Source organism: Dryas octopetala, chromosome 4 (assembly GCF_963921425.1).
Source record: "Dryas octopetala chromosome 4, drDryOcto1.1, whole genome shotgun sequence".
In the NCBI taxonomy this organism is placed as follows: Eukaryota; Viridiplantae; Streptophyta; class Magnoliopsida; order Rosales; family Rosaceae; genus Dryas; species Dryas octopetala.
In genome coordinates, this window is record NC_141369.1 from 18,592,567 (window position 1) to 18,615,898 (window position 23,332).

General features: G+C 36.0%; 6 protein-coding genes across 9 annotated transcripts; 4 read left to right on the forward strand and 2 right to left on the reverse strand.

The window, feature by feature from the left end:
• The first annotated feature begins 1,075 nt into the window (after positions 1-1,075).
• LOC147287649 (U-box domain-containing protein 35-like) lies at positions 1,076-5,748 on the forward strand. The gene is made up of 10 exons (XM_086240939.1): positions 1,076-1,280; positions 1,785-1,909; positions 2,398-2,519; positions 2,696-2,904; positions 3,001-3,052; positions 3,176-3,473; positions 3,748-3,849; positions 3,923-4,351; positions 4,736-5,491; positions 5,668-5,748. Exons 1-10 carry the CDS (start codon positions 1,076-1,078, stop codon positions 5,746-5,748), a joined length of 2,379 nt encoding a protein of 792 aa, XP_086097065.1.
• Positions 5,749-7,011: 1,263 nt separating this feature from the next.
• LOC147287650 (uncharacterized) lies at positions 7,012-8,571 on the forward strand. Its single transcript, XM_086242596.1, has 3 exons — positions 7,012-7,065; positions 7,211-7,598; positions 8,045-8,571. Exons 1-3 carry the CDS (start codon positions 7,012-7,014, stop codon positions 8,569-8,571), a joined length of 969 nt encoding a protein of 322 aa, XP_086098722.1.
• Positions 8,572-9,923: 1,352 nt separating this feature from the next.
• On the forward strand, positions 9,924-13,696 carry LOC147287651 (Mitochondrial transcription termination factor family protein). 2 transcript variants are annotated; one of them, XM_086242024.1, is made up of 7 exons: positions 9,924-10,583; positions 11,193-11,330; positions 11,497-11,739; positions 12,169-12,282; positions 12,393-12,575; positions 12,797-13,014; positions 13,230-13,696. In XM_086242024.1, exons 1-7 carry the CDS (start codon positions 9,987-9,989, stop codon positions 13,573-13,575), a joined length of 1,839 nt encoding a protein of 612 aa, XP_086098150.1. In that variant the 5' UTR covers positions 9,924-9,986; the 3' UTR covers positions 13,576-13,696. The 2 variants fall into 2 exon arrangements, with proteins under 2 accessions (XP_086098150.1, XP_086098151.1); XM_086242025.1 differs by lacking the exon at positions 11,193-11,330.
• Positions 13,697-14,546: 850 nt separating this feature from the next.
• LOC147287652 (uncharacterized) lies at positions 14,547-15,523 on the forward strand. The gene is made up of 3 exons (XM_086242594.1): positions 14,547-14,644; positions 14,791-14,891; positions 15,027-15,523. The coding sequence occupies exons 1-3, from the start codon at positions 14,547-14,549 to the stop codon at positions 15,521-15,523; spliced, it is 696 nt and encodes a 231-aa protein (XP_086098720.1).
• Positions 15,524-15,835: 312 nt separating this feature from the next.
• On the reverse strand, positions 15,836-18,431 carry LOC147287653 (vacuolar-processing enzyme-like). 2 transcript variants are annotated; one of them, XM_086240025.1, is made up of 10 exons: positions 18,343-18,431; positions 18,210-18,303; positions 17,961-18,125; positions 17,713-17,869; positions 17,379-17,464; positions 17,064-17,263; positions 16,844-16,892; positions 16,536-16,721; positions 16,146-16,352; positions 15,836-16,012 (listed from the first exon to the last, which is right to left on the reverse strand). In XM_086240025.1, the coding sequence occupies exons 1-10, from the start codon at positions 18,429-18,431 to the stop codon at positions 15,863-15,865; spliced, it is 1,383 nt and encodes a 460-aa protein (XP_086096151.1). In that variant the 3' UTR covers positions 15,836-15,862. The 2 variants fall into 2 exon arrangements, with proteins under 2 accessions (XP_086096151.1, XP_086096150.1); XM_086240024.1 differs by having other exon boundaries at positions 18,210-18,431.
• Positions 18,432-20,108: 1,677 nt separating this feature from the next.
• On the reverse strand, positions 20,109-23,036 carry LOC147287654 (vacuolar-processing enzyme-like). 2 transcript variants are annotated; one of them, XM_086239824.1, is made up of 10 exons: positions 22,949-23,036; positions 22,535-22,785; positions 22,257-22,421; positions 22,008-22,164; positions 21,715-21,800; positions 21,395-21,594; positions 21,201-21,249; positions 20,871-21,062; positions 20,528-20,734; positions 20,109-20,392 (listed from the first exon to the last, which is right to left on the reverse strand). In XM_086239824.1, exons 2-10 carry the CDS (start codon positions 22,757-22,759, stop codon positions 20,243-20,245), a joined length of 1,431 nt encoding a protein of 476 aa, XP_086095950.1. In that variant the 5' UTR covers positions 22,760-22,785; positions 22,949-23,036; the 3' UTR covers positions 20,109-20,242. The 2 variants fall into 2 exon arrangements, with proteins under 2 accessions (XP_086095950.1, XP_086095951.1); XM_086239825.1 differs by having other exon boundaries at positions 22,942-22,992.
• Between the last annotated feature and the right edge of the window lie 296 nt (positions 23,037-23,332).

Here is a 23,332-nt window from a genome sequence, read left to right on the forward strand (position 1 = left end):
CTTGATGGGCAACACAGTTACAACTACAAACACAATAGGAGTATAATTTTTCAACCAAGTTGTCAAATTTGGAGGAATAAATAAAAGATGAAATGTAGAAGTCCAATCAGTTCTCTGTTTTACGTTCTGTGACACTATTGTGACTCCGAGTTCTACACACCTCACTTATTGGCTTATTGCTTTTCACCATATCACAAATTTTTTTCGATAAAATCATTAACTCATTAAATTCATTCTTAAAACGCCCTTAAACCCGTGACCCCCTTTTTTTTTAAACCTTTACTTTTAATTTTGAAGGACAATAGTCAATTAGTCATAAGTCATAACCTTGATATGAGCATTCCTTCTATAGGTTTAAGTCATATTGGGGACTGCCACGAAGAAAATAACTGTAAAAGATTGAATTGGGGAAATTTTGTGAAAGACAACCCCCATTACGAACTTTTGTGATTGTTTTGTTACCTTATCAGGTAAATTAACATGACGTTTTGACATAACATAAAAATTTGGAAAACTTTAGACTAGAAGAGTTGAAAATGATGTTTACCTCACTCTTTGCTTATACACATCAAGAGACAAACTTAAACCCCACCCTTTTGACACCCCACTCAATGCTACTTGAGCCAAAGTTCGTAGACCATGTGATATATAATTATATATAGTAGCTAGATATTGTCGCCAAAAATTAAGAAGATCCTAATCAATTCAAATCCTCTTCCATTCATATATATCATAACTAATAAAAGATAGTGTGTTCTGGGATCTCATTCATGTCTATGCTTAGATCTTCTACTTTTGGCAGCCGACTCTCTCATCGTGAGGCTTCTATTTGAAAAGCCAAAATAGAGAGAGATAGAGAGAGAATGTGCGAAACTCATGTGTTGCATGGCTCACAAATTCTTGTAAATAGCAAATGAATTCTAAGGTGGTCAATTTTCTAAAAGGGGCAAAGAGGGTTTAGGGTCACATAATTTGTACACATCATGAATTAAAATCATTTTTACACTTGATTAATTAGTTTGTGTCCGAGCCATTTTATTTGTTTCCACATAGCAATAGCTGTTGGAAAACAAAAATGTGGGCGTATGCAAAAGGAGGAGCAACGATGAAGAAATTGGGCAGCTGCGGCGGAGTAGGAGTAAAAGGGTTGGTGGCGGTTGCCATAGACAACCAGAAGGGGAGCCAAAATGCACTCAGGTGGGCTGCTGAGAATCTTCTCGCCAGGGGCCAAACTGTCCTTCTAATACATGTTGTTCACAAACCATCATCAACCTCTTCATGTAATCTCTCTCTCTCTCTCTCTCTTTCATCAATATAACCATAAAAGTACATGCAAACCTGCATGGGACAACTGAAACTTCTCTACAACAGGAATATAGCTGATTTACTATCTCAATCCAATAACATGATAACACCTATAATTTTATACTTCATTACATAACAATTTCTCTAATTTTAAGATAGAAACTATCTCTTGGGATCTCAAGTCAGCCTCTATCCCTTTTATAGGTAAGTTTTTTCCTAAGATAATTAAAGCATGTACTTCAAGCCCATCATAACCTCTTTTTTGGTGGCTATTTTATTGCACATATTTAAGATGATTAAAATTAAAGAATTAGTTGGTTAGTTATCAATAATTTCACACCCTCATATTGTTGAATCTTATCAGAACTTTCCTATGAGAATTTGTTGTCAGTTTTTCAATATTTTGTGCCTCTTCTCACCTTTGGACCAAATTAAATTCTCAATGCAAGTCCACATTACAACTTCTCTTTTGGGTGCAGTGGCGGGAAACAATGCCATTATCTGTGATCAAAACAATCCATCTGAATCGCCACGAAAACAGCAGCTTGTAAAGACGACCAAGGATCTGTTCCTCACCTTCCATTGCTATTGTACTCGTAAGGATGTAGGTTTCAGAGCCCTTCCATTGATTATGTTGATTGTTGACGGAATATGTGATCCAGATTCAAAGTCTAGCAAGAGAACATTACCCTATATTAGGATACCAGTAATTATGACAACTTTATCAAAGTAATTATAGTGATATTATAAACAGAAATATTTGTATATCAGAGCTTTTCTAGCAAGAACTTGTCTAAAACAGCACTCATTGCACCCTTTTGAAGAAAAAGAAAATCCCCCATTTCGTATTTACGGATCCAGATCTTTTGCTTGTTTATGCTAATATTTTAATTTTAGTCATGTATTTATTATCCAAAGGCAGGGATCAAAAGATGAAATAGATATGTAGCACTTTTTGGATAAGAAAGAAATTATACGGTTAAAATAAAAACAAGAGAAGAAAATCCAAATCCCTTGTTTACAATGCAAGGTTTTTTTTTTTTTTTTTTGTTACTTTTTTGATTGGTTGCTCATGCAAATTTATTTTCTCAGATAAATTGCATTGATATCATACTAGAAGACTCAGATATAGCAAAAGCAATTACAGAGTATGCTGCCTATGGTGCAATTGAGAATTTGGTTCTGGGATCTCCAGCAAAGCATGGATTTATTAGGTAATTGCCTCATTTATAAATTTATTTGTATCTAGTCCACCAAAGTTAGTGATAGTTCTTAATTTTTCCACAAGATCATTAAAAGAATGAGAACAAAACAAGATGTTACAACAAGAACTGAACTGAAGAGGATTGAGTCATTCAGTTTGTTTTAACTCAATGATTTTCTCATGCAGATTCAAGACATCAAGTATTTCAAGCAGTGTATCAAAAGGGGCACCAGATTTCAGCACTGTATATGTCATTTCCAAAGGGAAGGTCTCTTCAGTGCGAAATGCTTCTCGTCCAGCACCATACAGTTCTCCACTACTTACTCATATAGAGTCACTAAGTAAGCAAGGTGCCAAAACATGTGAGACACCCAAACACAATATATATTTAAAAGGTTTGTTTCTCTCAATTATTAAGCTTTCTTGTAACCCATGTTGGTTTGAGTACTACTAACTCAAAATGCAATATTTTGATCCTGTAAATCAAGCAGCCAAGCCATCATTCAAGCCTCGTCATATTAACATGCAAGACGACTCATTCAGGTAAGTCATAGCTAGCATACTAACCTTTTTATAGGATACAATATGATGTGGTAAACTGACAATGTCTTGGTATTATGGTTATGTTTACCAAAAAACTGATCTCATTATCCTTAATGAAAAAAGATCGGCGTTATCAAGAGGAGGAGGTGCTTTTAGTAATGGAAGGATCAGTGGAGGATTCTCAGAATCAGAAAGCGACATATCATTTATAAGCTCTGACAGGCCAAGTACTGACCGTGCTTCTTCTGTTATGTATGATTATATGGATCCAAGCCGAGGACGCTTATCCACCAGCTCAGATCATAGCTTTGGGTCAATCCGCCAAGGACCTAAGTTCGCGGACCTCAATTCTCTGCAAGATTTCTCATATGTTTCACATGAAAGCAGTCGAACATCAACTTCATGGTCATCACAGACCCTGGTAAGGACATGATATATTTAAAGAAAGCATGTCTCTTTTGTGAAACCACCCATGCAGTCTGTACTCATGACCATGCACTCTTTACACGGATCAAATTAAAATTGAGTATAAGATTCAGATTGTTGGGAAGTAGTAGTAATATGATGTTAAAGGAATGCAAGTAATTTTTTTAGGTCCAAGCTGAACCTAATTCATAATTTCATACAAATGATTTATATATTATTCCTTGCACATGGTCAAGATGATTTTCACTGCATTTATCAAACTTATGCAGGATGAAGTAGAAAATGAGATGAGGAGGCTAAAGCTAGAGCTGAAGCAAACAATGGACATGTACAGTACAGCATGCAGAGAAGCACTTACAGCCAAACAGAAGGTGATAAGAAGTCACATTTGCTTTCTGCATTTTCAAGATTCCATGATGTTTTCTAATTTTATGTCCACTACAGGAAATGGAGCTGCACAACTGGAGGGTTGTAGAGGAACACAAACTAGAGGAGGCACGACTGGCTCAAGAAGCTGCAATGGCAGATGCAGAGAAAGAAAGAGCTAGGTGCAGGGCAGCCATGGAATCAGCTGATGCTGCTAAAAGAATTGCAGAGTTGGAACAACAGAAACGAGCAAATACAGAAATAAGAGCCCTCAGAGAAGCAGAGGACATACGGAAGCTATTAGATAATCTAGCCCAAACTGATGTCAAATATAGGAGATATTCTATTGAGGAGATTGAAGAAGCAACAGAATACTTTTCCTTGTCTCGAAAAATTGGGGAAGGAGGTTATGGTCCTGTCTATAAGTGCTTTCTTGATCACACACCAGTTGCAGTCAAGGTCTTACGCCCAGATGCTGCTCAAGGAAGGACACAGTTTCAGAGAGAGGTGAGGGACTGAGAATCTTGCTTAGTTAATATGATTTATTAAATGTTCTTCAATGGCTGCATGCTTAAAAAAATTTCAATGACAACTTGGGTTGTTCAAGTTCTACAGTCAAAGAAAAAAGGTATATAATAAGTGAATTCCAAAGGCCAAATTTTTCCGAGTGACTTAGCTATTAGTGTATAAGATTTAATGCACCTAGGCTTCTCTTTTTACAAGTCTCCACAGGACCAAGCATACAAAATTTATATGTATACTAGTACACTACTTCATATTAGTGTTCCTTTTGCTAACTTTTGTTGTAAACCAACACAGAACTGTTTTTAAAAATCTGATACCTTGAAAAAATGATTGTGTCTAACCTCTTCTGTCATGATTTAAATGCAGATTGACATACTTAGTTGCATTCGACATCCCAACATGGTACTACTTCTAGGAGCCTGCCCCGAGTATGGCATTTTAGTCTATGAATATCTGGCTAATGGAAGCTTAGATGACCGTCTCTTCAGGAAAGGGGACACCCCGGTTCTGTCTTGGCAAATCAGGTTCAAAATTGCTGCTGAGATTGCTACAGGCCTACTCTTTCTCCATCAGACCAAGCCAGAACCATTTGTGCACCGTGACCTCAAGCCTGGCAACATTTTACTAGACCACAACTATGTGAGCAAAGTTAGTGATGTTGGATTGGCCAGACTTGTCCCAGCTGTTGCTGAAAATGTGACACAGTGCCTCATTACATCAGCAGCTGGAACATTCTGCTACATAGATCCTGAGTATCAACAGACAGGAATGCTTGGTGTAAAATCTGATGTCTATTCCTTAGGCATTATGCTTTTGCAAATGATTACAGCCAAGCCTGCAATGGGGTTGGCTCACTACGTCGAAAGGGCTATTGAGAAGGGCACATTTGAGCAGATGCTGGACCCTGCCGTGCCTGATTGGCCAGTTGAAGAAGCCTTAGGCCTTGCGAAGATAGCAATCCAATGTGCAGAACTCAGACGCAAAGACAGGCCGGATCTTGGCAAGGTGGTACTGCCAGAGCTAAATAGATTGAGAGAATTTGCTGAAGAGAAGATGGGAAACATGTTATTAGTAGGCAATCACAGTCCTTCCCCCAATGACAATCGCATTTCCGATCAGCAGGTAAGTCGAAAAACTGAAAAATTTTAGACGCGTTTGGAGTCTGATTAGGAGTAAGTTTGCCTATACAATCAAACAGAAATTCTTAACCTTCTCTAAGATTCCTGGTGTTGCATAATTAACTTAAAGAGTCAAAGAAAAGCAAGTAGGGGAATGACATGGTAGAGTACTTTTTGCAGGAAGTGATGAGTGATGATCCACAGCTCAAGAGCCAATCAAGTTCATCTTCACAGGCAGAAAATCAATCAGGTATAGAGTGAGAATCACACTTTGATAAAAAGCATAAAGAGAATATTTAATGGTTGTCCATTTACTTTGTTTCTCAGGGGCAACTGACTAATACTAGCAGATCAGTTTGAGTTACATGATGAAACATTGCCCCAGTGACCTCATTAGGTTGACACTTTTTTTCTTCTTTTTTTTTTTTTTTTTTTTTTTTGTCAATTGAATTTTTGGATCCCAGAATGTGGGTTTCTTCTGTGAGAAACTAGGCATCAGAGACATGAAATTCAAAGTCTCTGCAGCATGAAATTTTGTTCTCATGTAAATATGATTGACTTTGAAGACATGTAAATATGTATATGATCAACAGTGAGTGTGACAAAGTTGTAAATATAATCATGCACCTAAATGTGCAGCAAATAAAATCATGATGCAACAGTTGATGTGTTAATTAACAGTTAGTCGTAATATCACTCATTGGCTTCCAAACTAACCATCTTCATGAATCATGGTTGCTTTAAAGGTCTGCTTGTCAAAACGCTTTGTTGTTTTATCTTTCAAATGCTGGCTTTGTATCCCGAATTTCATGCAAGCAGAAATGAAACTAAACCACACTACTATTAATTATTAGAGGAGTTTTCACAAACAGTTTGCCTTCTCACAATTCGTCCTTCAACACCAGCCCTAACCCAAATGACATATTGTTCCCACTAGTCCCATTATTTCAGTTGGACATTGAACAATCCTCTAGCCAAATCTGAGAATTCATTGACCAGGTTTCAAGTAGAATAAGTATCCAAAAGAAAAATACTAATTATTTCAACTTTTTTTTTTTTACGGAATTGTACAACTTATAGGCTTATAACACACATGTTATGCCAACTATATGAATTATTGATACCGAAAGTGTGGACAAAAATTTGGTAGAACCAAAGATTTTTTTAATTACATTTTAAATTCCAACCTTTAGAATAAGATTAAAGCACTTTCTGATTGTAGCATCAAATCAAATGAGTATCAATCTAGACCTTGTAGAACAATCCTAGAACAGTATTACTCTATAACCATAGTAAACACTTAAAACGTGGAAACTTCAAAATAGTGGACGTGTCATGTGCATAGGACACGTGTCCAGTGCCAAATTTCTAGCCTATTTTTTTGGGTGGAGGTGAGAAATTTCAAGTTGTTGATTAAATTTCAATTCAGTTTTACCTTCGTGTTCTACTATAAGCACCAAAGGAACATTCTCTCTTCATCATCATAATCGTCATCAGAAAAGCAGTATATCACACCAAGTTAAAATGGGACAAGGCCAAGAAGTCAAAACCAGAAGTGATGCTCAAGATGAAATTCAGGTTTCTGTGTGTTTGTTAGTGTTTCTTGCACATGAATTTTTCTTGAATTAGTAATAATATGTATATAGTGACTTTAGTCACATGAAAGTTGAAGTTAAAGGTTGGTTTCCATATTATTATTTTGGTGGTGGGTGACAAAATGCAGGAGAGAGGGGAAATATTCTTCTTCTACAGGCCAAAAGTGAACAAAGAAGAAGCTCACAGTGCAGATGATGTCCAACGTTTGTACATTGTGTTAAGGCCAGAGTCTGGTGAGAGGCCAATTGAAGATAAGCAAAACCCTGATTCAGGAAAGGAAGGTGCAAAGGCAAAGAAGAAGGGATCAAATTCTGGTGATCAAAAAGGTAGTAGTGAAAGTCAAGGTGGACATGGTAGGCAGGAAGTGAACATTGAGAAGCAACCATTGCTGAGGCTCATAGTGATGGGAAGGAAAAGCCTTCCAGATCCAAGAAAGAAGAGAAGCAGACCTTATTGGGGTTTTGTGGAGATGGTCACCACAAAGATAGATGATGTGAAGTCTGCTCTTCAAGGAGGTATATATGGCCTAATTATGTAGGTTCATGCCCTTCTTATATATTGATCCCATTTTAGCTCTGCAAAGATATGAGTATATACATGTTTACAGCAAAACTATATTTGGTCATTTGGACCACATTCTAGACTAGCATGAGTAATGATAGGGGAATGTGTACCACCTCTTCATGAGAGATGAAGTACACCTATATAAGTGGGTCTCACCTCTATTAGAAAAGTGATACACATGTACTAAATATGTGGTACCACTAGCATTTCTTTTCATGAAATAGGTGTATACAACCATTCTCTCTTCTCATGATGAGAGAGAGAGAGAAGCTACATACACCATTGATAGGTAAGGTTTCTTTTTGTATACAAGGGTTTCATGTCTATTAATGTTATGGTCTTCAATGTGTGTTACATATAACTTTACTTAAATATAGACATCTTTGCTGTATGGCAGAGGAGTATGATACTAAAACCAGAGGACACAGGCATACTAGTGCAGCAAGGGCATTAAGAGAAGGAATTTACCGGATTCTAAGGCATAAAGAGGGGAAGAAACCCCACACGCATTTGATTTACAAGCTTGAATTTCCACCTGAAGATGAGAGCAATGAGCCTCAGGAGTCACTGAACATTAAACATGAAGGCTCATTTATCATTCAAATAAAGAACCCAGATCAACATGGCAGCAGCAGCAGTACTTCTTCCCAGTTCAGAGGGCTACAGAACAAGCGCAGGGCAGTGTTTCCTGCCCACCTGCAAGGCCAGTTTGGGAAATTACGGTACTGCCCGGCTGATCCACCCGACTTTTTGAACTATGAAGGATGTGAGTTCTTACTCATTTCGGCTTCAGATGATGTAGAAGAGGAGTTGGGGTTGGAGCTCCAGATAGAGGGGGAAGCAGATGAGCCTTGTTCTGATTTGATCAAGACTTTTGGGGACACTGCATCTACCACTACTCTTCTGAAAGGCACTTGGGTTTGAAAAGAAAAAAGAAAGGACTACTAGAATACCCCTTTTGTTTCTGTTGCAGGTCTAAATGTGTTTCATTTTGTTGTACCTTTGAAAGTACTTTTTGTGCAAGTTGGCCTGTAGACTGTAGTTTGTAGAATTTGCGCAGTTTGTTCATGTTATGTATAATTCAAGAAACAAGTACCTTGTGCAGTTTGTGCATGTAGCTCCTGTTTACAAGTGGCAAGTCCAACTCAGTTGTTGCATATATAGTGACCATGTATTTTCTGAACTCTGAAGCAACTATTGTAGAAGGAAGATGTCATATAGTTCAGTTATTTTCCCAAAGGGACTTCCACAAAATGGAAACGAAGTTATGTTCGGTAGCTGAAGCCAAGAGTTGGTAGAAGTGTTTCAAGATGCTGGCATAGTCATAATCAGATAGAAATTGGAATCCATATTAATTTTTAAAAGTCTAGCAGATAAGAATTCATTACCACCATATTGAGGGTTCTTGCTTTCATTTAGAAACAGAGAGGACCATGGCCAAAAAAAAAAAAAGAAACAGAGAGGACAATATATATATATATATATTTTCATCAAGAAAGAATAATAAGTATGCTTAATATACTGATATACACTATGAAGTAGAAGTTTCATTAGCGGAAATAGAATTAGCTTATAAAATAACAACTATTCAAATGTGAGATTCTATTCTCTCTGTTTTTTCTTTCTAACAAATATACCAACCAAAAGCTAAAACAGAGCAGCCATGGAGGCCCTATATCAAATTTGTGAGTTTTGGCACAAATTAAAAAACATAATTTTTCTGTAAAAATTAAGAAGCAAAAAATAAAAACATTGTCACATTGATGACAAACTATTAACACTAATCCTTTTTTTGACTGAATTTACTCGTACGGTTCAAATGGTTTTATATTGTATATTTGTATGAGTTAATTACACTTACACTCCTTGAGGTTTATCGGCTTTTCACATACACCCCCTGGGATTTCAATAATTACACATACACCCCCTGAGGTTTTAAAACTGTTGCATATAACCCCCTACAAGAAAAATAAATAAATAAATAAATAAAAAATATTTGTATTCAGGTTGGACCTTATACCTTAAATAATCTTATTAAGCTATTTAATCCTTTAGCATGCTTTTTTGCATAATTTTTCATCATTTTCGTCTCATTATAGGGGGTTATATGTAACAGTTTTAAAACCTCAGGAGGTGTATGTGTAATTATTGAAACCCCAGGGGGTGTATGTGAAAAGCCGATAAACCTCAGGGAGTGTAAGTGTAATTAACTCATATTTGTATCCCCTAACTTCATCTCATTCCTACTAGTCACCAAAAACAAAAGGTGAGCTTTTAGCCTTTAGCTCTCTTTGAGTTTCAGGGTTTTAGGGTTTAAGAAACACTGTTTCTACGTATGAATGTTATTCCTCAAAACCATGTCCTCCTCCAAATTCCTCCCTATCCCCAAAACCCTCACCTTAAACCCAAACACACCCATAAACCCATTCCTCTTCCCCAACCCCTCAAACCCCACTTTCACTCTCAGACTCCACCTGACCCACAAACCCAAGAACCCATTTTTCCACACGCCCTCCAAAACCCGTCACCAGCTTCACCATCCCCTGCTTGCCACCCCACAAGGCAGCCCTGCACCCCCACAAGACCACCAGTCGGAGCAATCCCGAGCTGCCCAAGAAGCCCTTTTGGAGTTTCTTCAAGAGTTTGGGGTTTCTGAGGTGGAAGCGGCCTTTGTTTCGTCGAATTCGCCGAAGTATTTGCGAATGTTGGTCGATGGGGTTCAGGAGTTGGACGAGCTTGGGCTGTGGAGTGAGTGTGAGAGAAAAGAGGGGAGGAAATTGGTTGGGTTTAAAGAGAAGGTGAGGTATTTGGCAAAGGAAAAAGGTGACAATGGCAAGGTTGCGTTTTTGGAGAGTGTGGTTGGGTTGAGTCTGTCTTCAGCTATGAATGTTGCCAGGTACTTATCGGCCGAGACACTTCCGGGGCTCATTCAGAAGGTGAGGGCATTGTGATTCATCATTTTTTAATTTTGGTCGACAAGCTCTTTTTTTAATGGAAGTGAATTTATTTTTGGTAATATTATGGTGAACTAGAAATTGGTCTTTAGGAGTTTTTTACTTTTGTTAGTTTAATACTTTTTGGTTCATGAACAAGTTATTGAATTCATTTGGGTTTCTTTTCTTTTAGCACACAAGGATTGTGGTTCTAAAGAACTAGTAATTGGTATGTAGGACAATTTGTGAGAAACTGTCTTGTGTAAGTTGATTTATGTGTTCTTTCTTCATTTCATGTTCTGAGCTGGTAAGATTAGTGCTCACTAGAAAGTATTAGAGAAAATGGTACATATGACAATATTACAACCTTTGAAAATATGCAGCCTGATTCTTTTTCTGGCATAACACATCATAATCCTTGAAATGACATTTGCGGATATGTCAGTTCGGTAATCAAGATGAATTAGGACCACTATAGCTGTAAAATGGCCATCTTATGAAATGGACGAGGAGCAGGCACTTGGTATTGATTCCCTGTCATATGAATGTAGAAGTGAAATTATTCATTACATCTGTTGCAGAATTGTTTCTTATTTTGCATTTGACTTATAGGTTAAGTATGTGAAGGAAATATTCTTTTCTGGCAGTAATGATGGGGGGCTCATTGGGAAGAATGCTCGCCGTATGATGATGCACTTATCAATTCCTATTGATGATGACTTGCAACAAACTCTATCCTTTTTTGAAAAGGTCTAGTGTGTCTCTTCCAAATCTTAGAAATGCATGTATGTCAAACTGCAAGTTACTTTTGTTTCTTTTATTTCTTGGTTATTTTAAGATTCATTTTTGTGTGCATTTATGTGTGTCTTGATGATTTTATCTCATTTTCAGTTGGTTTTTCATTTTTATGCTATAGATTGCAGCAAGGCGTGGAGGTCTGGACATGTTGGGTTTTGAAGATACCACTTTTCGTTATCTAATTGAATCATTTCCACGTATACTTTTGTTGTCCTTGGATCCTCATGTGACACCTATGGTGGAGTATCTCAAAAATATTGGAATCCCCAGAGAATGCATGAGAAACATATTTCTGTTATTTCCACCCGTTATTTTCTGCAACATTAAAGTCATTAAAACAAGAGTGCTTGCTTTTAAGGAGGTACGGTCAATTTCATTTATTCTTTCTCTTCATTTTAAAAGTATGCACAAAAACATTATGTAACTTATATGACTTCAAATTTGGCCCAAAAAAGAAAATATATATGACTTCAAATATGCAGTTACCAAAGAATTGATGATTTCTGAAGCAGTATGAATGACAAAAAATATGTAATCTCCATCCCACCTTGCAATTATGTTGGCTCTAGCTTCCTCTCCCCAGCTTGGACATTTTGTTTCTCTTTGTACATATTGTCAATGAGGAGTGGCTTAACCAACTTTACTGAATTACATTCATATCTTATGCTTTGGTTCTATATGTTATAATAAAATAATAAATTTGGAATTATACATTGTTCTATTGGTATATATTATTTGGACCAAGAAAGGATTTTATGATGTTATGGATTCTTCATGTATTGTTGTGCAGGTTGGTGTGGAGGATAAAGATGTTGGCAGAATGTTGATAAAATATCCATGGATTCTATCCACGAGCATTCAAGAGAACTTCAAGGAGGTTCTTTCTTTCTTTGATTCAGAGAAGGTATGGTATCCAACTAGTTTGTGTTTGAATGCTGGCCAAGTTTTGCCAACAGGAATGTTGATTAATTGTTTTGGTTAAAATACTAAATGAGGAATTATGCTTCATGACAGGTGCCAAAATTGAGTGTTGTCCGTGCAATCAGAAGCTGGCCTCATACTTTGGGTTGCTCAACTAGCATGTTAAAATTGATGGTTGTACAGATTGGTGAATTGGGTATTAGAAACAAGAAGTTGGGTCAAGTTGTCTCTAGAAGTCCTCAGCTACTGATACGGAAACCTAAAGAATTTCTTCAGGTAGGTAATCTTTTATTTTTTGACATCTTCAGGTAGGTAGTATATATGTTCTAAAGGGACCCAGTACAATCACCCTCACTATCATTTCAAGTTGGTCCCACGTTAGTGAGTGAATCTCATCCAACAAACATCTGAATATACTTTACCAGTCTCTCTGTGAAGGATTTTGGAACCATTTTTATCTCGAGTCTGTTTGTAACTGTTATTACTGCTTTATGCAGGTGGTTTCATTTGTGGAAGGTCTAGGATTTGATAAAGAAACTGTTGGGAGCATACTAGGTCGTTGTCCTGAAATATTTGCTGCCAGCATAGAGAAAACTCTGAAGAGGAAGCTTGAATTTCTTGCTAGTATTGGTGTTTCCAAAGTTCACCTTCCTCGGGTTATCAAAAAGTATCCAGAGCTTCTTGTCTCTGACTCTGACAGAACTTTACTTCCTCGGTAATGCTCTTTTTATTTAATATTTGCAGCGCAAATTTAAAATTCTCTAATTTATGAAATGTCAATTAATTGATTAATTAATGTATTTGTACATCCAATTGCACTTTTGCTGCCTTGTCAACTTCATGGGACTAATTAAATGAAGTTGTGGGCTTACAATCACCTTATGTTGTATAACTTGTATTATAAGTTAATGTGGGGAATGTTGTGGGCAGGCTGAAGTATTTGATGAAGAAAGGGCTGTCACGGAGGGATATTGCGTTCATGGTCCGTAGATTTTCTCCTTTACTTGGGTACAGCATTGAAGAGGTTTTGAGGCCGAAGCTTGAATTCCTCCTAAACACCATGGAGAAGCCGGTAACGGATTTGGTGGAATATCCAAGGTACTTTAGTTATTCATTGGAAAAGAAGATCAAACCAAGATACTGGGTGCTAAGGGGAAGGAATATTGAGTGTAGTTTAAGAGATATGTTGGCTAAAAACGATGAACAATTTGCTGCTGACTTTATGGGTGTTGGAAGTATGCTTGTTCCACCTCCGACTTCCCCTACACATCAATGAAGTGAGCAGAGGAGCTCCTATAGTTTTACTTGGTAAATAATAGACCACAGATTAATTCACAATTTTGTAACATTTTGATTGTAACATAAAAATATTCAATGTATATAGTACTTATATTTCATTAATTGTTTAATGGCACAACCGAGTACGCAATTCTCAATGCTGTGTTCTTATTGTTTTTTGGCAGAGGTTCAAGTCTTTGAAGCTAAAAAAAAAACCCATCTCTGCTGGAAAACCATGGCTTAACTTTTTAAAATGTTCTTTATGAATAAGCCAATATAAAAAGAGGAAGTTTCAGCTGTTGATTTTCAGAGAAGTTTCAAAATCTTTTGGGCTTTTTTTTGTTTTTTTTGTTTTTTTGAAAAAAGAGGAAAACAATATAAGAAAGTTCGAAAAAGAACATTAAAATCTGTGGTGTGGTAAAAAGATTGTTGGGTGTGAATAGTAAAGTATCTCTAATAGCAGAAGCCCGAGGTTCCATAAAGCCCAAGTTATACTCGTAGGCCCAGTCCAATCTTCAAATATCTCTTTTGATATGACCTGGATCCTCTGCTTGGTTTAAAGGGTGCTTGTTTTTGCTAGTTTTAAATCTGGACTGTCCATTTAAAATCTGATGGCTGCAAAGGTAACACGTCAACAAAGGAAGTTCTAAAAGATAACACCGTTTCTTTTACTCTTGTAGGCGTTATCTCACATTTTAAAACTACCTGCTTACTCTATCAATGATTCAACGCCATATGAACTGTGGTTTTTTTTTGCATAAGGGTTTTTAATTGATTCATACTTCTCTAACATGGTTGGTTTATCACTCCTTCAGTTTGTTTTTTGTGACAGTCATTGTTCTTCTGAAGTTCATTATTACATGTTAACGGAAAGTGGAATTTTCTTTTCTTTTTTTGGTATTTTCAATGTGGCAGCGAGAATGGGATAGAATTGGCAGCAATAAACAGTCTTTTTGAACTTGTTTTGCAATGGGGAGTGTCATCAGTAAAGCTGCAGATGGGGTTGGTGGTCTGCTTGAAAAAGCATTTTTGGCTCCATTTAAGACTATGTTTGATGGATCCTGCGAGTAAGAACTTTAACACATTTTTCTGCTTGCATATATTCATGTTCAATTTCAGCTATACAGATTATGTATTTATGTGATTTTATGATGCATTTAACTTTGGCTTATACTTCACTACTAATATTACTATGATATGTTTGATTCTGCAGGGATGTTTGTTCAGGACCCTGGAACTTCGTTTGTTTTATTGAGCATCTATGTGTCTCCAATCTGTTGAAACTGTTAATGATCTTGGTTCTCTGCTACATAAGTAAATTTTCATTCTTATTTTTTACTATGTAGTTTGCTTCATATGGTTAGCCATGACAGAGCATTTATTATGAGATTTAATTGTTAGAATGGTTGGTTTGTTTCTTATTCATATAACTTCTATCTTATCTTTCAGCTTTACTATTCTTCTATCTATTATTCAAGCTGGGGATCTGCCAATGCATTGGAAAAAGCCTCTGTAAGATGTGTTGGGGTGCGTGTGAGACATATTGGTTTGCACTGGAAGATATTACTTGTTTCTTGTGTTACAAGCTAAAGAACACTAAGAGGATAAACCGTCGTCGCCGCCGACAGCGCCGCCGCCGCGAATTACAGGACATTGAACAAGGCTACAGTTCAAGTGAGGAAAATGATTTGTGGGATGATTATCATAATTTAAATGTCAGTCGAAAACGGAAGTCATTTAGCAGGAGTAGAAAGAATAGGCTGCAGAGCACTCATAGTCACCACCATCATCATCACCATCAGCATGTAAGGTTAAAGACAAGGGGAATGTCTGCTCGCGTTATGGGCAGGTCTCAAAGGCTAAGTAGCTCAAGACGTCTTCAATTAAGCAAGGTGAGAAATGTTCGAAGGCAAGCCAAAACTTCTAAGAGGAGAAAACTTAGGTGACTATTAGTAATTTTGAAATTTGTTTTGTCACTATGATCGTATTATTGTTATTAGTTGAATCTTTAAGCTCTGATTATAATAGAAGAACATATGAATTTTCAATTGCGCATATGAAATGTGATTGACCAAATTTATTGCCTCCACTTGAGGCAGAAGATGGCACATCTGTATTAATGAAGATCCACATGTGACATTACCTTTTTGAAAGAATCTTTGTTCTTTGTTTAATTTTATTTGTATGTATACATGCAGAAAAAACTCAACTCCTTTAGAGCAACATAAAAGTCATATATACATGACTATTTTATTTATTTGCTTCATTTGATCAGAAAGGAAGAACTAGACATGGGGTTTCTTAGAACAAGTTTGATCCAAGGCTGCAACCATTTTCTCTATGGTGACCCCAGCATTGCATATGTTGGCTATAGCTCGCGTGTATTTCCTTCCATATGTTGATAAAGGTCCACAGTGGTTCTCATAAGTTCTAACCTGCATGTAAAAGAACCCAAAATCAACATCTTAGAGATAAAATTTAGAGATTTATTTGAACAATCAAATAGATAAGGTCAAACACTTGTGTATCTGTATTAAGTTCATGTTTGGAGTTACAGGAAGGACTTACAAGCATCTTAAAGCAGTCCCAATCATCAACTAGAGGTTGCCCCGGAGACCTAACCTTCATCAACAAGTTTGAGCTCTTCTGATATCCAAACAAAATCTCCCCTATTTTATTTATGCTGTAATCCACATGTTTCCTATGAGCAATTTCATCAAGCAGCTGCTTTTGAGCTTCCAGTTTCTCATGAGAACCAGTAGGAGCTCTTTGGAACTGAATAATAAAGAGAAATGGTTTGTAGATGTAAGAAAAAAGATTTCGAAATACAGAATTAAGTTATCAAGATAAGATGGAAATTTTCTCTTGCCAAATTGTCAATCTGAACCACTAATGAGTATATGTATGCAAACTAAGAGGATTCGAGTTTAGCTCTCAGAATAAATTAAGAGCAGAAACCTTGTGCTGAAAATGAAGAAGGTCTACGTCGCGTTGGCTAACAATCCTTGAGACTGAAGAGGTGTCTTCAGTGGAAGTATAGCTACCTTTTGCACGATCAGCACCCATGTAAGTGGACACGGATTCCTGTCTATGACTCATATCTCCATATTGCATAACATGAGATGCATTTGTTCTTCTTCGTACCTGTAATTTAGTCAACATGATATTAGTCTAATTTTTTAGGTTATGCATTCTGTATGATATGCATCTGACATGCCATGATCAAACATTTCATATATCATAATAAGAAAGTGTCATTGTTTTACCGTTTCATATTGCATCTGCAAAGTTTCTTTATGCAAATCTTGTTTGTCGCTGCTCCCAATGTGAAAATATCAAAGTCACCGCAATGACAAAGTAATTAGTATGATCCTTTGGTTTAAAATATGTTGGAAACTGATTAGAGTAGTGTACTCTGTTTAAGGAACAAAAAGAATGTACTTTATATAATTAGAACAGCATATTATAAATGAAAATATGACATACCAATCCTCCATCCAGGAAATACTATACAAGTCTCCCAAACAGGTCCTATAGTCTGGAGTAGAAACAGGACCTTGAAAGGGACAGTATGTTGCATAACTATTCTCTTCTGCATTTGCTGCTGTAGTAGCATAAATATTTATATCATTTGGAAGGAGGCCCTCAAATATACTCCCAGACTCACAAGCTTCAACGTAAAGTACCTAAGTTTTTTATAAATGCATAAAAGCCTTAATAAGTACAGAAATTCAGCATAATAGAGTTGAAAACCTTAGTTCTACTATTATATATCAATTACTATTGAAGTGAAAGTATTACCATGCTTTTGTAACCTTTTGCAGCATGCTTCTTCTTCAGAACATCTATGAGATCATTAGCATAAACAGCAGAACCACTAGGCATCCCTGCAGAATACAAGATATAATGTGACTATGTAAGATATAATTAATTTCATAAAAATTTTACTCTGTTATTTACTTATTTCTTTCTCTTATAAACTTCAACACTTAAACTAGAATTAGTTCTTCCTTCATTGTGTGATGTGCATCCTTATTGTTCTTTCTTAAATGTATGGTACTCAAAATAAATTATAAATTTATAGGACTATTAGATTATATTACATTCAATTTTTCATTGTTTAAAAGTTACCAACCAAGTAATCCTACAGCGCCGTGGTCAGAATAATATATGAAAACATGGTCATTTGGACCGCTATTTAGAACCTTGCCACTTCCTCCATTGAGGGCACTTTTGTTTCCAAGAATAACAGAATAGAAATTGTCTGCATTAACATCATCCTTTGTATAATCCTGCATGAAAAAAATAATTAATATCACAGTTTGAATAATGTTAAGCTAACAAACTAGCTAGAAAATAAAATCACATTGAGAAAAAATAAACCTTGGGAACTCCTTTATAAACATTGTTGCCGTTTGGCTTGTTGATGATGACACCAGGTGTAGGATTTGCTTTGTCGAACGCAATATCATCATACATGAAAACAATGATGTTCTCATCTTTCAGTCCACCTTTCTTCAGTATCTGGTATGCATGGCATACATCAGCCTGCATAGCAGAATAAATAAACTTGATCATATATCAACCATAACAATGTTACTTCACATCATATAAATCTGGATAGATTTAAACCTGGTGCCTATAGTTCATGTAACCATTTGAACCAGCAACTAGAACCGCCCATGTTTTTCCATTAGCCTCAATGTTACTTGGAGAGTCATTATTACTATGAGTACTGAAACCGATCACTTCTGCAGATGCTAACTTGAATGCATTCTCAGTGAGGCACCAGCTTCCAATAGTCAGACTTAAAAAAGCAAAGGATAGTAATACTCCACAACCTTGACTAGTCATTGATCTGCAGATTAAGGAGATATGTAGAAGCAAAATAGAGGCTTAATTAGAAGTTTACAACTAAATGATCATCGTCAATGACTATGATTAAAATGAATCTGAAACCCTCTAGAGCTCAGCCTTGAAGAAATGAGGAACCCATGCAACATATATATCACAAACTTAAAGAATGGAGAACTTTATAATAAGAAAAAAAAAAATGTTGACAAAGACCAAACCTCTTACCAAGAGATTAATGTCTCTGCAAACTTGAAAAGAAATTGCTCCAAAAGGCTTCACTCAAGCTTTCGCGTTAAGAGTTCTCTTTTAATTGATAAGGAGTACTCAATTTATAGTGTTCTATGGTTGAAATGAACTGGTTCAGGTTTTTTATCTTCCATACAAGATAAAGAAGGAAAGTGAGTATATATGTATATGAGCATTCAGCACCATAAAGATGCTGGATTCTCTTCTTTAATTAAAGTCCCTTTCTTTTTCTCTCTTTTCACAAACCCATTTATAGAAGCTCATTTAAACAAAATCCAATAGACAAGATTTCCTTTTCAAGAAAATTAAAACTGCTGCCATACCAAATCTGAAAATTTAAAAGAAAAGAAAAAAGCTTCTTCAAGTCAAAGAGTCAAAACTAGGACGCAGAGTCTTTTTGTCTTCTATATTGAATTTTTAACTGTGCCGTAGATCTCTTGGATTATCAGTTTCTTTTTCCCTTTATATTCCTTTTCCTAAGGTTTATGGAGGTTTTTGTTTAGGATAGTTCTCCAACTTTGGTGATAAATGAGTATTATAGTAGGGCACATGAACTGTGGTCTCTTTTTTCATAAGGATTTTTCAACTAATTCATACTTCCTCTGATTAACATGGTCAGTCACATCTTCAGTTATTCTTTTTTGATAATTTGTGACCTTCATGTGTTTTATCTTCTGAAGTTCAGTAGAATGCATCTTAACAGAAAAGTGGCATTTGCTTTTGGTAAGTATTTTAAAAAAAGGTGAATAAATTCAGAAGAAGTAATAAGTATTCTCAGATGTTTATAAGAACTTAACGATTGTTGAATAATTATATACCAAACTTATATAATTTTCAAATCTTTTGTAGCCAAAGGTGTTCATTCTTGCACTTATCAAGAGGAGAAGATCTCTGTACGTAAACTTGAGAGCTTGTACTGAGGTGTTTTTGAAATTATAATTTTGGAGCATCTTTTGCGTTATCTTTTGGTGCATGATATTCTTTTTCTAGTATCTTGGCCAAAAAAAAAAAGATATTCTTTTTCTAGTAGGAACTGAAATGTTCAGATGATGTTACTGTATAATGCATCATCTTTAATGAACTGGTTATGTGACTGTATGATGCATTTACCTTTAGGTTGTATTTACACTGCTAATATTTCTATGATATGTTTGTTTCTGCAGGGACTTCAGTTCAGGACCCTGGAATGAGATTTGTTTTATTAAGCATCAATGTGCCTCCAATCTGTTGAAACTGTTAATGACCTTGGTCCTCTACTGCATACCTAATTTTTTGTTCTTTAGTTTTATTCTAATATATTTCACTATGTAGTTTGCTTTATATGATTAGCCTTGCAAGACCATCTACTGGCTGGCGTGTCTGAGGCAGAAAATGGCTAGATGTTGCAGATCCATGGTTGACATCACATTTTTGAAACCTCTGTCTATTTTTATTTGCATACAAAGACTACTGTAACATCATACACACATGTATTGATGTAGAACAAGCTAGCTCAACCCCAATAGAGCAACATAAAAGTCATTCAGATGACTATTTATTTACTTCATTTGACCGGAAAGGAAATTCTAGAAATGAGGTTTCTTAGTACAAGTTTTATGTAAGGCTGCAATCATTTTCTCTATGGTGACCCCAGCATTGCATATGTTGGCAATAGCTCGTGTGTATTTCCTTCCATATGTTGATAGAGGTCCACAGTGTTTCTCATAAGTCCTCACCTGCATGGAAAAGATTTCGAAATCAACATCTGAGAGATAAAATGAAGTGATTACTTTAAACAATTAAATAGTTAAGCACAAACACTTGTGTATCTGCATTAATTTCATGTTTGGAGTTACCGGAAAAGGACTTACAAGCATCTTGAAGCAGTCCCAATCATCAACTAGAGGTTCCCCCTGAGGCCTAACATTCATCAACACTTTTGATTTCTTCGGGTGTCCAAACAAAAGCTCTCCAATTTTATTTATGTTATAGTCCACAAGTTTCCTATGAGCAATTTCACCAAGCAGCTGCTTTTGAGCTTCCAGTTTCTTATGAGAACCAGCAGGAGCTCTGTGGAACTGAAGAATAAAGAGAAATGGTTTATAGATATAAGAAAAAAGTTTTGAATCCATAATTAACTTATCAAAATATGTTGAAGTGTTTGATTTATCTAAACCACTAATCAGTATATGTACGCAAATTAAGAGCAGAAACCTTGTGCTGAAGGTGAAGAAGGTCTGCGTCACGTTGGCTAACAACCCTTGAGATTGATGGTGAAGAGGTATCTCCGATTGAAGTACAGCTGTCATTTGCAGGACCTGCACCCATGTAAGTGAAGAGGAACTCCTGTCTACGCCTCATATCTCCATACTGCATAACATGAGAATCATTTGTTCTTCTTCGAACCTGTAATGTATTCAACATGAACATACTATTCTGATTTTCACTGACATTATACATAGACTTGATGATATGCATCTGACATGCATATTTCAAACATTTCATCTATTATAATGAAAGTGTGAGAAAATTTCATTGTTTTACCCTTTCATATTGCTTCCCCAAGGTTTCTTTATGCAAATCAATTCTGTCACTGCTCTCAGATGTGAAAACACCAAAAGTCACCGCAACAACCAAGTAATTAGTAAGAGCCTTTGATTTAAGACATGTTGGAAAGTGATTAAGTAATGTACTTTGTTTAATTACAACAGCATCTAATAAATGAAAGTATTGCATACCAGTCCTCCATCCAGGAAATACTATACAAGTCTCCCAAACAGGTATTATATGCTGCAGGAACACGAGGATCATCGTCGGAACAATATGTTCCGTAACTACTTTCTTCTGAATTTGCTGCTGTAGTGGCATATATATTTATATTCTTTGGAAGGAGCCCCTCAAATATACTCCCAGACTCACAGGCTTCAAGGTAAAATACCTAAGTTTTTTTATATAAATGCATAAAAGCCTTAGTAAGTACAGAATTTCCCCAAAAAAAGAGTTGAAACTTTAGTGAGGCTGGATTATATATCAATTACTGTTGAAGTTAAATTCTTACCATGCTTCTGTAACCTTTGGCAGCATGCTTCTTCTTCAGCACATGTATGAGATCTTTAGCATAAACATAACCACCAGCAGGCATCCCTGAATACAATATTTAATTTCTTAGAAAAATTACTCTGTTCTGTTTTCTCTAAATTAAAAATGACTTCCACTGAATTCTAGAATTGGCTCTTCCTTCATTGTGTGATGTGCATGCTTATTGCTCTGTAAAATATATGCTAGTCAAATAAAAAACAAAACTTATACTAGAATTACAGGACTAGAACAAACTAATTAAAAGTTACTAACCAAGTATTCCTGAAGAACCATGGTCAGTATAATATATGAAAACATGGTCATTTGGACCACTAGCCAGAACCTTGCCACTTCCTCCAGTGAGGGCACTTTTGTTTCCAAGAATAGCAGCATAAAAATTGCCTGCATTAACATCATACCCTGTATAATCCTGCATCAAAAAAAAATAATAATGTTACAGTTTAGAAACTGTGAAACTAACAAACTAGCTAGAAATTAAAATCCATTTAAGAAAAATTAAACCTTGGGAACTCCTTTATAAACATCTCTGCCGTTCGGCTTGTTGATGATGACACCAGGTCTAGGATTTTCCTTGTTGTACGCAATATCGTCATACATAAAAACAATGATGTTCTCATCTTTCAGTCCACCTTTCTTCAGTATCTGGTATGCATGGCATACATCAGCCTACATGGCACAATAATTGAACTTGTTATTATTAACCTTAATACAAAATCATATATCAACCAACATAATGTTACTTATTGATAGTAATTAATTATATTTGGACAAATTTAAACCTGGTGCCTATAGTTGTCATAACCATTTGACCCTGCAACTAGAATTGCCCATCTTTTTCCTTTATCCTCAGTGGTACTTGAGGAGTCATAACCACCATGATCAGTACTGAAATCTGTAACTTTTGCAGCTGCAAACTTGAATGCATTTGCAGTGAGGCACCAGCTTCCAATGTTCAAACATAAAAAAGCAAAGGACAGTAGTACTCCACAACCTTGACTAGCCATTCTGCAGCTTAAGGGTGATCTGCAGTCTGCAGAAACACAATATAGACCGAATCAGAAGTCGACAAATTAGTGTAGGTAGATGCAACATGCAAAATATATATTACAAACTTAAAGAATGGGGAATTTTATAATAATGAAAAAGGAGATGAACTTGGAGGTGATATTTAATTAGGAGACCAGACCTCTTACCAAGAGATTTTCGCAATGTCTCTGTCAAGTTGCAAAGAAATTGCTCCAAAATACTTCACCCAAAGCTCTCAAGTTAACAATGCTCTTTAAGTTCATAAGGAGTCAATTTATAGAGTTTTGTGGCTGAAATGAATGGTTCAGATTAAATCTTCCATACATGCTGAAGAAGGAAAGTGAGTAAGCATATGAGCACTACATAGTTAGCAGCTCTTTTAAGAAAACTCATGCATAAATTTTAAAAGAAAAGAGGGGAATATAATAGGAAAAGACAAACATGAGGAAAGGTAAACAATGAAAAGTAGAAAGCTTCTTCAAGTCAAGAGTTATGATGCAAAGTCGTTTTTTCTTGATTGAGTTCTTGATTATGTGGTAATTAAATCTCTT

What these genes read in the sequence shown, in the direction of transcription:
- LOC147287649 (XM_086240939.1), top strand. Translation starts at nt 1,076, where the DNA reads ATGTGGGCGTATGCAAAAGGAGGAGCAACGATGAAGAAATTGGGCAGC. An exon ending in ATGCAAGACGACTCATTCAG is followed by an intron (nt 3,053 to 3,175) that starts GTAAGTCATAGC and finishes TAATGAAAAAAG; the next exon opens with ATCGGCGTTATCAAGAGGAG. An exon ending in CATGGTCATCACAGACCCTG is followed by an intron (nt 3,474 to 3,747) that starts GTAAGGACATGA and finishes AAACTTATGCAG; the next exon opens with GATGAAGTAGAAAATGAGAT.
- LOC147287650 (XM_086242596.1), top strand. Translation starts at nt 7,012, where the DNA reads ATGGGACAAGGCCAAGAAGTCAAAACCAGAAGTGATGCTCAAGATGAA. An exon ending in ATGCTCAAGATGAAATTCAG is followed by an intron (nt 7,066 to 7,210) that starts GTTTCTGTGTGT and finishes GACAAAATGCAG; the next exon opens with GAGAGAGGGGAAATATTCTT. An exon ending in GAAGTCTGCTCTTCAAGGAG is followed by an intron (nt 7,599 to 8,044) that starts GTATATATGGCC and finishes GCTGTATGGCAG; the next exon opens with AGGAGTATGATACTAAAACC.
- LOC147287651 (XM_086242024.1), top strand. Translation starts at nt 9,987, where the DNA reads ATGTTATTCCTCAAAACCATGTCCTCCTCCAAATTCCTCCCTATCCCC. An exon ending in TTCCGGGGCTCATTCAGAAG is followed by an intron (nt 10,584 to 11,192) that starts GTGAGGGCATTG and finishes TTTGACTTATAG; the next exon opens with GTTAAGTATGTGAAGGAAAT. An exon ending in GACAGAACTTTACTTCCTCG is followed by an intron (nt 13,015 to 13,229) that starts GTAATGCTCTTT and finishes TGTTGTGGGCAG; the next exon opens with GCTGAAGTATTTGATGAAGA.
- LOC147287652 (XM_086242594.1), top strand. Translation starts at nt 14,547, where the DNA reads ATGGGGAGTGTCATCAGTAAAGCTGCAGATGGGGTTGGTGGTCTGCTT. An exon ending in ATGTTTGATGGATCCTGCGA is followed by an intron (nt 14,645 to 14,790) that starts GTAAGAACTTTA and finishes TTGATTCTGCAG; the next exon opens with GGATGTTTGTTCAGGACCCT. An exon ending in CTTGGTTCTCTGCTACATAA is followed by an intron (nt 14,892 to 15,026) that starts GTAAATTTTCAT and finishes CTTATCTTTCAG; the next exon opens with CTTTACTATTCTTCTATCTA.
- LOC147287653 (XM_086240024.1), bottom strand. Translation starts at nt 18,431, where the DNA reads ATGACTAGTCAAGGTTGTGGAGTATTACTATCCTTTGCTTTTTTAAGT. An exon ending in ACATGAACTATAGGCACCAG is followed by an intron (nt 18,126 to 18,209) that starts GTTTAAATCTAT and finishes TCTGCTATGCAG; the next exon opens with GCTGATGTATGCCATGCATA. An exon ending in ATTTCCTGGATGGAGGATTG is followed by an intron (nt 16,893 to 17,063) that starts GTATGTCATATT and finishes CATTGGGAGCAG; the next exon opens with CGACAAACAAGATTTGCATA.
- LOC147287654 (XM_086239824.1), bottom strand. Translation starts at nt 22,759, where the DNA reads ATGGCTAGTCAAGGTTGTGGAGTACTACTGTCCTTTGCTTTTTTATGT. An exon ending in TTTATAAAGGAGTTCCCAAG is followed by an intron (nt 22,165 to 22,256) that starts GTTTAATTTTTC and finishes TTTTTGATGCAG; the next exon opens with GATTATACAGGGTATGATGT. An exon ending in TGGTTCTTCAGGAATACTTG is followed by an intron (nt 21,801 to 22,007) that starts GTTAGTAACTTT and finishes TATTGTATTCAG; the next exon opens with GGATGCCTGCTGGTGGTTAT.